Raw genomic sequence first — 12,694 nt, forward strand, 5'->3', positions numbered from 1 at the left:
TGAATAGATTTTATTTAAATAACTTTTAGTATTCTAATTGAATTATCATGATATATAATAAATTGACCACTACAGAATTTAAGCAGTTAGTACCTAATAAAGAGAAAAGGTAAGATGTGCATTTTATATTGAGAGAGAGACTAAGAATACAAAGTCTTTAAAATAGTGTCAACTAAAATAAAAAAAAATTAAATGAAGAAAAAGAGAGTGCAGATTTTGTCATGGTATAAGTTGCAGAGAATATAAAGACGTTAGCACACCCGAATTTTTAAAAATGTTAAAAGTAAATCACTTACTGTAAGGCCTCAGCATTTTTTTCTTGCTGTCGTTGAATTCCTAACTGAATCTCCTCTGGGCTAAGCAATGGTTGATTGGCAGAGGGGTATTTTGACTGTTGGATTAAGACACCTATTGCAACACATGTCTGTGGAACCTTAAAAACAAAAAACAATTACAAGGCTTAGAATAAGAAAGGACTTTTTAAAAAAAGGACTTCTTAAGACAGGGAATATAGTGAAAAGAATAATAAAATTGAAACTATAGGACCCAGTTCTAACATTAACTCTAATCCTGCCTCAATCAGGATTTAGATGACTTTAGGCAAGCCAACCTAACTTCCCTGAGCTTCAATAATTTTCTCATCTATTTGAAGAAAATCTTTTGTTCTTTACCCCTACCCTTTTCTGTTACCTTCCCCTTTCTAGAATGTAAGCTTCTCAGGGACAGGGATTGGCTATGTAATGAGGGGGTGGAGATTCCTGCCTGCCACTTCTATAACATCCAATTAATAGGGAATCAAGACAGGGACTTGTGCTTCAGAAAAGGAAATAAAATGCTGCCTTTGGAGTTTCAAAGGTGTGTCTACTAACTTAAGTATCCATTCTTGCAAGATTGTAAAATAATCTTTTCTGCATTCATCATGAGAACCTTAACCCTAAATTTGTAAAATGAAGGAGTAAGACTAGAGTCTGTCTAAAGTATTTTCAATCTCTAAATAAATCATCCTTTTAATCCTATAGCCTCATTTTACAAACAAGAAAAACCAAAACCTAGAGGGAATTAGGTGAATTATGTGTCATATGACAAAGACAGTTTAGTCAGCATTTTAATTTGTTATATAAATAACCTGAGATACAGTTGGGCTGAAAACAATTACTGTAAATACAAGGCTTTTTCCTTACTGTGAAATCCAATCCAATTGTTTCATATTGTCTATGAATCTTTTCTGCAAGATCATCAAATAGCCTAACTATTGATGGCTTTTCTAGGGACATTGCTTTGCTTAGCCCCGAAGAAACAATTGCTGGCCATGTCTGTACAATACAATCCCAGTCATGAAGATTTGCTAGGCACACTCCACTGTGGTTTCCAAGTAGACAATACAAGGCACCCTGGAGAAACAAATATGTGCATTTATTAGACAAACTGTAAGCTTCTTAAGTAAAAAGATTATATCTTCTTTAATATATTTTAGTCATAAATTCCATTTCCAATTCCATAAATTCCATTTTAATAAGTCAAGTCAAAACTTGACTTATTAAACTACTTTTTTAAATTATAAAAACTACTTAATCATGTATTGTTTACTTTCATTCTGATAAAAGGCAAACTGATTTTGAAAAGTGCTATTAGAAAAATATTAGAATTTTAAAAAGTAATCTTTTGATAGTTCAAAGTAAATAATATAAACTATTTTATCAAAGATATGAAATACAAAAATGTAGTTTTAAACAAAAATATGGTAACGTGCCTAAGAACTAAGATTAAAAGTAAATGATTAAAGATTGAGTTTTCTTTGTTTAAACAGGTTACTGCTCAGCAACATTCTCTTACCTATCTGCTTATGTAGCATTCTGAAATTTGAAAATTTTATTAGGAGCATAACAAGAATGAATATTATTTTGTTCTCAACGAGAACATCTTTAAGCAAAACCATTATGTGAGAAATATTTTTAATATGATATTCTGCTTAGGCCAAAACATTAACCAAATTGACTTCTGAAAGAAATAATTTAATACTAAAAATGTGAAAATAAGATGATATTATAGCTAAATCATTTTAATCTACTGCAAATGAAAAGACAGCATACATTTTTCTAAATCTAATTTTAACCATTCATAATGTATATCTTCATTCAGTTATTTCACTATTTCTTTGGAAAGGAAAAGTCATTACTGGGCTAATTCCATATAAACATCTGCTTTCCAGCCACTCAGTACAGTGGCTGGCACATAACAGGCATTTAAGAATATTTATTTACTGATGAATCATGACTCAGCAACTTGACTTAACTATTCCTTGCTGCTTCTTGATTTGTCAGTACAATATAAATGGTGCTTATTAAAACACAAACTGGAATCTCATATGACAGACAGACAACCACACAAAATAACATTTCTGCTTTGCTATCTCTCTTGCAACATGCCGATGTCTTCAGCAGAAAATATGAGATAGTTGCTTTCTTATTAGCCTAGAGACCCAGTCAGTTACTAATTGTCTGTCTGTCCCCATAGACTATAAATGCATGCATAATAATTAATATCCTTTATATTTTTTGGCTTTTCTCTTCTTTGTAAACATTATATATAAAACAGAAAGCTTGAACAAGAAAGCAGAACTATTAGTAACACAATTGTGATAGTCCAAAAATGTTCCACACACTATTCATGTACAAAATTGTAAAGGGCTAGAACTGAGCAATGCACTTGGATAATGGAGCACGTGAGACTAACTGCCAATTGGACAGTTCCCTATTAACTTGTTTGAAGGTTGACCCTCCCCAGCTGTTCTGTGCTGACTTGATTGGTGGGACAAAGAGGGGGAAGTGATGTGTGTGGGAGGAGTAGGAGGAAGAAGTGAGATGCAGAAACTGACTCAGTCTCTCCTGGCGTTTGAGGGAGGAAGGTGTGTGTGAGATTGTTAGATCTAACCCCCTGACCTTGACCGTAAAAGATCAAGAATAAAGACATTTAGTGATCCTGACTCCGGCTGATTTCTGGGAAGACAGAGTTCCAGCATTTTGGAGCCCAACATGGAGCGCCATTTGTAACATGCCTTCCTGGCAGTTACAATTACTAGTCTACCCTATGCCCAATAGAGTACCTTTGCAGTGTCAACTCTACCCAGCTCACCTCCTCTGAGGCCTTCAAAGGTCTCTGGCCACGATCTCTTGAATCTATAGTTTAATAACCAGTAGCACGCTCAAGAACAGCCACATGTAATCTTAAAAGCCTTTATTATACCTACTCACATAATGCCCGGATTTGTTAGCTCCCTAGTGAAAGCCTGGTCTGAAGATCCACGTGTTCACTACCAGACTTCTTACCTCTCTCTGCTATCCATCAGCTTGGCTTGGCTACCCCAGACTAGGGAGCCAGGTTAAAGAGCGCCAGGTTAAAGAGAGCGACTGCTGTCTGCAGTGGGCTTATAAAGGGCTTGTGAAGTCACACACACAGATAATCAGCTAGAGAGCCGTCACCCATTGCAAAGCTATCTCAATATGGCCAAGATCCCACCCACAGGGCAGTCCTATATCCACAGAGATTACTTCTGGGTCACTCAAATCTCCTGTTGCACTGTGGCGCTGCCCATTTAAAGGGCCCTTACACAAAATTCCAAATATATCAGAAACATAATTACAAGAATTATTTCTAACTTGGGCTTAATTCTATTTAACCAATATGGAAAAAAATGGTTCCATGGTTTTAGCAAATTTATAATGGCATTTACAAATAAAATAATAATACATAAATTTTACAATGACTTAAAAAACACTGAAACTACCCATTTTTACTCCTCACCTTCCTCTGATACCTTTTTATTCATTTGTGAGATTCTGACAAATCATGATACTCAAGTAAGAAACTTCTATTTTGATTAGTGAGACTTTCCCTTAAGGTCTTTAAATATGAATAACAAAATGTAAAAGCAAATATATTAAAAAAATAATCATCATCATCATCTCTTAATAGTGGGAAATAAGAAAAAAATCTTAGAAAGTTAACTATCATATCTAATACAGATTTAATTATGCAGCTCTTTGACAACAACCACATTCTTCTAAAAAAAAAAAAATTGCTAACATTTTTATGTTTGACACACAATTGATCTGGAAATGTAAGGGGGAAAAAAATCCTGTTATTTAGTACCTACTGTCAGTAGGCAGAATTATAACGATCAGTCTAAAAAATTTTACTGCAAGTATTCTATAAAAGTTTAATTTAATGTGAAATGTCTCCCTACATATACAAAAATTCTGATAACCCTAGTTTTAAGTAGTAATAAACAAAGAAAAAAAACCTTCTGATAGCATACATAATCCATAGGCACTGAATCCTTTGTATCTCCAACTTTTCATGTATAAATAACAGAAAAAAATATTCTATAAATATTCAGAAAAGAGAAAGAACCTACTTTGAACTGCTGTTGAGTGACATCTTGTCTGTCTGGCTGCAAGAATTCTAAAACCAAAGGAATAATATCTCTGCAGCAAAATGTATATGTTCCCAGAGCTGTGAAAAATGTTTGTTGAGCTTTATTCCTAACCTAGGGAAAGAATTAACAAAGTATGTTATCAACAAAGCTCACAATACCAAAAAAAAAATATATATATATCTCACAACTAACTGATAAAGAGAATTGTCTGTAGCTAAAAGATAGGCTAATAAGCATAAAATGCATTTTATAATATGCAAGAGACTTTGCAAAGGTTAAACATTTTCCCCAAGTCCCTGAGATACCCCTCTCATTAAATTGCTGATTAATACAGAGTAAGTCATTTGACATTTTTGGGTTTTAGTTTCCTTAGTTATCATAGGAGCGGTTTGAATTAGATGATATCCCTCTCAGGTTTAAAATATATTTCTACTGAGATAATTATCCAGATTATGTTAGTTTAATTAATTATAAATTTTTTAAATGAAATTTTAATATTGAAATCCTGTTTATCTTCATTTAAGGATATAACGAAATAAGCCATATGAAATAGTGGTTAGTATAAAAATAGTTCACTTTTAATAGATCTAATTCACACATAAATATGCTTGAATTCTTAGGAACTCCCCAAAATAACAAATTTATAATATAAAAGGCTACTTCAAGAAATATTACATATTATTCTCTTCTTCTTTGAAACCTATTCCTTATTGATATAATGCAACACTTTCTAAAAAAACCTGACTTCACAAATCTTCCTGGTACTTGAATTTCAATAGACTTCCTTACTATTTTCCTCAATAGTAGAAGTTAAGCACGGTAAGATAAAACAGGAAAAATGGCACAAAGGAAAAATAGCAGAATTAGGGTCAGTCCTTACCCTACATTAACCAGCTGTATAAAGTCACATATGCTATTATTTATGATCCTTAGTTTTCTCATGTTTAAAAAAAAAAAAAAAAAAAAAAAGGGAATTTGAGCTAGATAATAAGATTCCTTCAGGCGTTAATATTCTATGCCACTCCCTCTTCAACAATGAGATGAACCCAAATCAGTTCCAATAGAGCAGTAATGAACTGAACCAGCTACACCCAGTGAAAGAACTCTGGGAGACGACTGTGAAACCCTACACAGAATTCCCACTCTTTCTATTTTTGTCTGCCTGCATTTCTGATTTCCTTCACAGGTTAATTGTACACTATTTCAAAGTCCAATTCTTTTTGTACAGTAAAATAACTATATGGACATGTATACATATGTTGTATTTAACATATACTTTAACATATTTAACATGTATTGATCAACCTGCCATCTAGGAGAGGAGGTGGAGGGGAGTGGGGAAAAAATTGGAACAGAAGGTTTTGTGGTTGAAAAATTACTCATGCATATATTTTGTAAATAAAAAACATAAAAGAAAAAAAATATTTTATGCCACCAGTTAGTTAGGATCATATAATATGGCAATCTCAAGAGTTCAAAGTGGAGGTTTAACTGCTAGTTGTTCACTTCAACCCCTTTAGACTCCATTTTTTAATCCTCTCCAATGTAGAATAATAATTCAACAATCAGCCAACCCTTATCCCCCATAAATCAATGACCAAGTTGTTAAATCTCTTGATCTAAACCTGGATGATTCTCTGATGATATACACAGTCATATGACCTGGCTCTACTTACACTTCTAACTTTGTAGAGTCTGCTGTTATCATGTTATATTGGAATGGACTTCAACAACTAAGGTCACACAAAAATTATGATGAAATACTGAATGACAATACTAATGTAGCACTACCTGAACATGTAAAAAATTGCTACCTGGCCATATGAACTTGTAGACAAACGAAGGAGGTCTCTGATCATATCTTGGTGTACTTTTTTGTATTCACAACCTTCAACAGTTAGTGTTCTCAGCTAAACAAAAGAAGGGAATATAAAAAAAGAAAAGTTTTGAAAAAAATTTCATATTGTCTAATAAATAGAACTGTAATTTACGAGAACTCAGATGACTAAACATTTATCTAGTAATTAAATATTTTTATGTTAAGAATGATCAGAAATAAGTAAGAGGGAAAAAAATTACCTCATGCTGCAACATTACTCTATCGATTAGCAATGCTCTGATATGCTGTTTTTTCCCTTGGAGCTGAAAAAAATGAGAAATAACAAGTGACTCAAATGTAATCATTTCTTTGTGTTCTTTTATCCAAAATAAATGGCAGTCAACAAGATGCCCACAACCTATAATCACACATTACAAATTTGTTTCGTATTTTATAAATATAGAATCACATAAACTTATAATGTACATATGTGTAAATTTTATTTTATATGCAATTTCACAATTGACATATACATACTCATATTATCTGAGCTTTACATACTCATACTGCCCAGCTTATTAATTGGTAAGATTTTCAAGATTTTTTGAGGGGAAAGGGGAAAAAAAGCAGGGGCTATAAGCCTCCTGGGTGCTAGAAGTGACACTTTCTGCATTATTTAGTTTAGTTTTGGGAATTGCAAGAAAATATATAAATTTTTCATACATAATAGTCATGATTCATTTGGAATCACATTATAAAAGCTCACTTACATAATGCTAGGCCTAAAAAATTTTTTTTAAGGGTTATAATAGTGTAATTATACTTGATTCTCAATGTTAACGAATGCTAAAATCAGAGTACAACTACTCTATAGATAATTCAAATGAGTTAGAAGTAAATGTCAGAATTAAAGTGAAAGTTACAGCAAAAGAATTGTCAGAAAAACTCCACTATTTTCATAATCCATATAAAATTTCCCTCTAAAAGGTAAGGGAAAATTCTTTATCATAAAAGTGCTTCTCACATGTAATAATTTTCTGTTTATTTCTCAAGCTCTGACAAACAAAATTACATAGTATTTTCCTGGGTTAAAAACCCTTAAAATGTGTCTTTCTTTCATTCTATTTTTTTAATACTCTTATCTTATTTTTCTAGATCATTTAATATCTGAATGATCTCTAATAATCTAGTGGTTTTCTGATAAGACTTGGAGTTTATGATTGATAAAGGTGCACTTGCTAGTTCAAAGATATTTTTCTAACTACCGAGTTATTTTTCTGAGTTCAAAGGTGAAACTTAAAAAAGTCTTCCAAATGAACAAACATCACAGGCTTTTGTTACACTTCTAAATTTAAATTATACAGTTTCTTTCCAATAATACTCTTATGCTATATATCAATAATATGCTTCATTTTCATGTTCATAGAAAACCTCCTAAGCAGAATGCTCCCACATTATATAACCATTGAATATTTAGAATTGTTACTTTCTCAAAACAAAGTGTTTTTAATGATTTAATTGTGAAAATACTGACCCGATTTTCCATTGACTTCTTCACTAGGTTAAAACTCTTCCATCGTGAGTCAAATTCATGCTTGTGAGAACCTTGAAATTGCAAGAGGTCCCCTATGATCTGTAGTTTAAAAATTTATAAATTTTACTAATAAGCCAAGACTGATTATACACCAAATTATGAATCTATCAAATAGCAACTGTACCTTTATGATAAGAAACAATGATTTGGTATCATCTTCAGAGTTATCAAGTATGTGATCTATGATTAGAGTGCAAGAGTTCAGATTAAAATTTTATTACCATATTAGCATTACAGTCACTGTCATTTGAATTCACTATGAGAATCTTGAAAAGAGGCAATGTGACATAATGAATAAAGTGCTGCATTTAGATTTAGGAAGATGTGACCACATCTCTGACTCTGACCTGATTAACCAAGTTAATCTGTCAATTACCTTAAATTCTATGCACCTCAGGTTTCTTTATGATTTAGTTGCTAAGTTATAGCCAAGATACCTTTGAAAAGGGAAGTGCTTAATTTCCCATTAGCAATGATGGAGGGAGTTTCTGACATTACCCTCTAATATCAGAAATTCTCTACATTGAGGAAATCTTAGCTCCTTAAGTATTACTATAAACAAATCTTTTCCCATAGGTATATAAACAAGCATTTCAAGTCAAGAAGATTTGGATCCATGTCTTACAATTGGCACATATTTACCATCTTGTACCTGGGCATGTCTCTCAACCTCCTAGTGTCCCAGGCAACACTCTATAGTTAAACATTGAAGAAGAATGTGCCAATTGATATTGGTAGAAGAAACTTCAAAATAATCTAAAATGTTAATGAATGAGACAGGATACTTAGTAAATCTTCCTAACTACCTGCCACAGGAAGGAAAACACCAAAGTACTTACGGAGAAGCTTTCTTATAACCTTAGCAATTGCTTCTCGGTGGTTCTCTCTAGAAAAATCTATAAACAAAAACAAAGAAGCAATTTTAGAGACCTTCAGTGGTCTTCTATATAAAATAGTTCTAGTTCAAAATAGGAAGAATAATTGTTGTTGTTGAGCATGGCTCAAGGTATTTCAATTTTCTTTACTACTCTTCCAATTTGAATTAAAGATTGATGACTGTAGTATAAATTTTAGAATAACTTCAAAAAATCTTTGTTATTCAGGATGCACTGATACCTCGAGAGACAAACTTGAAGTTGCAGGAGGTATGTATAAAACTCTTGCTAATAATATCCTTCTTGCTTTAATAATTAGCTGAAAAGACCATGAAACTGAATAAGTTATGAATGTTTTCTAATGGTTAAATAAAATTATTTCCAGCATTAAGTCAAATGCTCTAGAAAGGAAGTAAAATTTAGTGAATTTAGATACATTTAACAGCACTTATTGGTGTGATTTTGGGTGTTTAACAAAAGATGTTAAAACATATATAAAGCATGAACACTGGCTGATTTTTGTTTCATTCAATTGAATCTGGGAAAATATTGCCATACTGTTATGCCTGAGGTTTGGTTTTTTTTGTTTTGTTATTAAAGATTTTTTAAAAACTGTTTTATGCCCTTATTTCTTATATTCAATTAGTATGAATACAGACAGCCTCTCTTTTATTTCAAGATTTTCTGAATCTTCACTTTAGAAGGTTCAGAAAGTATAGAAGATTCTTGAGTATCTCTCTCCTCTGGCTCCTCCAGAAAAAGAAATAAGGGCTCAGCAAAAGTCTTACATTAATTTTAAATGTCCAAAGAAGTAGCTAGGCTCAATCACAAGAATACATTTACTAGATTTATAGGCCCTTCACAGTAGTTACACCCTGAAATAAATCTTCATAATTTAATTTATTAATATTTGCTTACCATAGTCAAGACCAGTGTACAATTTTGTTTCTTCCAAAGATACCATACTTGGCACCCTGAATAAAAACAAAGATGTATTTTGTTTTAGAAATAATGCCAGAGAAAAACTCTATGTATAAAAGATTTTGGGGGGCTATAATAGTTTTAGTAAAACAAAGATAATACTATTCAGAGAAATATAAATTACATGTTTTCAGTGCTTCCTAATGAACAGTAGGGTTTTACCTGAACCTTCTGATGATTCATAGTAATTGTTATAAGCATCCTTAAATAAGGAAAGCTTTAAATTTAATAACAAAAGAAAATTCAACTCCTAATTAAACATATTTCAATATTATTTAAGAGTTACAGATTTAAAAATGACTATACATTTGCTTAAATCTCAAATTAGAAAAACTGCTTCTGCTTTCAACTGCATTAATAATAGCAACTAAAACTAGACACTTTATAATTCAGATTTTTTCAGAGTGGGGAACAAATTATAGTTTTAGGTAATTCTGCTCCTTCTTTTTGTCACATCATAATATATCTATATCTACATTTTGAAGTCTGAATTCTTCCAGAATCCCAAGACACACATACCAATAAAAACATAAGGGTTCCGAGATTTAAAAAACTTCAAAATAAATTTTCCATAAATGTTGACACTCAGTTCAGCTGTTCTGAATGTTTATAGAGATTATAAATTAAGGTCTTTATTCACACATATAGGCACAGATTTTATAGCTTAATGGTTAATACTATAAGTAAAAGATAAACAATTATTTTCCCAACATTTTGTAATTTGTAATTTATTTACAAAGTTTTCTAATTCATTTTTTCCCCCTAATGCTAAGTCAAAGTGATGATATATTTTAGGAGAAAACTTAGGCAGAAATGCCACAATAAGACAATAATTAAAGGACACAATTAGGCATACTATGTGCATATTAGGGATAAGTATGTGTAGTCCAAAAAAAGGATGCATAGTCTTCATACTAAATTGCATGGTACTAGGGATGAAAATTTTTTTCTGCCAGATAGGTTTGCACACCCTATACTAATATTAATATTGTAGATGGAAAGCATTTAAAATGGTAGTAAAGGATACCTCGTCAATCTAGGTTTGACACAGTTAAGGATTTTAGAAGTTTACTTAAATATTTAGTTAAATTCTACTGATTTACCATATTATATTCCTAATTCTGGTGGCTGAGAAGTCATTAAAACTTTGGGGAGACATAAATCCATAAAATACAACCTTGGAGTAATTCTTTTTTTCTCCAACAGGCTGGTTTCAAAGCTTATAAAATTTTAGGACATGGAACTTTTTTGCTTTAGAATACCCAATTTTTAACTAAACTTGAAGAGTTCTTACTAATCTAATCCTTCAACAAAATTCACTTAATAGACAGGCCACTCTCATTTGCAAAGCTCGGAGACTCAACTTTGTCACTTGAGTGTTTACTCTATTAAAAGATGATCTATTACACAGACTCCTACAATTTAACTAAAAAGTATTAAATAATTTTTGTAATGCCAAAATTTCTCCAGAAATTATTTGTAAACAAAAGTATTCCCCAAAACAGCACTCATTTAAAGGGCAGTAACACAACCAAATACATAGTTCAGAGTCTAGCAAATATAAATTTGACAAATAAAAAAAAAAATAAACACCATATTAAATATCTTTATCATATTCTGAGAATGCCCAAATTATTTCTGTCTTTCTTCTTTTAGGGGAGGTGGAGATTTTGTGTCCCTTGAAAGTAGAGGTTTCCCAATCTAGTGAAAAGTAAAGAGCCTAAATTCATACCCCAATCAATATCCCTATCCCCTTTCAAACCAAGGGCAAACTGTCTACAAATAAGGTTTTGTCAAAAACAATGCCATTACATTAACACTGCAAATTGGTAGTAGTATAAACAGGGCAAAAAACGGATCATGGATCAGATTCCTACTCTGCCACTTACCAGTAAATAGGCATTATTTTTTTCATCATAATGAATGGTTATTACAAAGACTAAAAAAACAAAAAAAACCAAACAAAACAAACAAACAACAAAAAAAAAAAACCTTGGATCATTATTCACAGTAGCAAATAAAACAAAATTAAACCACCAGTACTTTGGGAATGATCAAAAACGGGGAGGAAGTTTGAACATTTTTTACTATAATGGTTCCAATTCCTATTATAATGAATTTTTCCAAAAGGAATATCTTATTAAATATTATTTAAAATACAGTTTTGATACTTAAAGAATACATTATTTTAATAACAAATCAAGAATTTCCATTTGTATGGCTTTCATTAAGATAAATTTTCAGGATTCCTAATATCAGTTCTTGACTCCTATAAAGAATCCACTAGGAAGGGACTTAAAAAAAAAAAAATTAAACAAGATCTTTAACCTTAATGAACAAATCAATTACCACTTAAAATACTTTAAAAATTAATAACTGAAGTAATTTTAAAAACAAAATTAGATGATAATCACTATAAAAATTCTGCATAAGATACAACTTTTAATCAAGAGAACAGTTTTAGGACATTGGAAGACAACGGGCAATATCTTTCTATGCACATTCCCATTTTAGGTTTTATTCCCCCATACTTCTGACTTCTTTTCATATACTTGCTCTATGTGAGAGGTCTCTCAATTATATTCCTATCTATTTGATTTTTTAAATAGATCACTGCTGAACTAGTGTGAGGCAGAAAAAATGAACACCTTACCAATAGAAGAAATCAGTTAGTAGATTATAGATAAGCAAAACTTCACACTCATATCCTTTTGAACCACAGTCACAAACACACCTTTACCCTTTGCTTCACTAGTTCAAATATGTGTCTCAAAAGTATTGTTTTAAACTTCCATCTTAAAATAGTACTGAGACTTTTGAACACTCTATATAAGTTGTACTGCTTGTATGTGAAATTTAACTGAGGTGTATAAATTTTTATTCCTAGTAGCACAGATACAAGTAAAGCCTTGCCTGTTTCCCCAGAAGCAACACAAGCACAAGCATCAACTTTTCTGTTGGTCTGCACTCCAGCAGAAGCCTGTGCCAGG

General features: G+C 31.7%; 1 protein-coding gene across 4 annotated transcripts in view; it reads right to left on the reverse strand.

Moving 5' to 3' along the window:
- PSME4 (proteasome activator subunit 4) overlaps window positions 1–12,694 on the reverse strand; it is a 103,459-nt gene that overhangs the window by 32,021 nt on the left and 58,744 nt on the right. For all 4 annotated transcript variants that reach the window (XR_012485924.1, XM_074286932.1, XM_074286933.1 and 1 more), the window contains 9 exons: window positions 9,642–9,697; window positions 8,688–8,744; window positions 7,973–8,028; window positions 7,789–7,887; window positions 6,515–6,577; window positions 6,250–6,345; window positions 4,415–4,546; window positions 1,182–1,391; window positions 297–433 (listed from right to left, as the gene is read on the reverse strand). Coding sequence is in view for 3 of the 4 variants with exons in the window: in XM_074286932.1 (XP_074143033.1) it covers window positions 297–433; window positions 1,182–1,391; window positions 4,415–4,546; window positions 6,250–6,345; window positions 6,515–6,577; window positions 7,789–7,887; window positions 7,973–8,028; window positions 8,688–8,744; window positions 9,642–9,697 (906 nt within the window). In the remaining variant the exon portion in view is untranslated. The remainder of the gene's footprint in view (window positions 1–296; window positions 434–1,181; window positions 1,392–4,414; window positions 4,547–6,249; window positions 6,346–6,514; window positions 6,578–7,788; window positions 7,888–7,972; window positions 8,029–8,687; window positions 8,745–9,641; window positions 9,698–12,694) is intronic.

This window comes from Sminthopsis crassicaudata, chromosome 2, assembly GCF_048593235.1.
Source record: "Sminthopsis crassicaudata isolate SCR6 chromosome 2, ASM4859323v1, whole genome shotgun sequence".
Classification (NCBI taxonomy): Eukaryota; Metazoa; Chordata; class Mammalia; order Dasyuromorphia; family Dasyuridae; genus Sminthopsis; species Sminthopsis crassicaudata.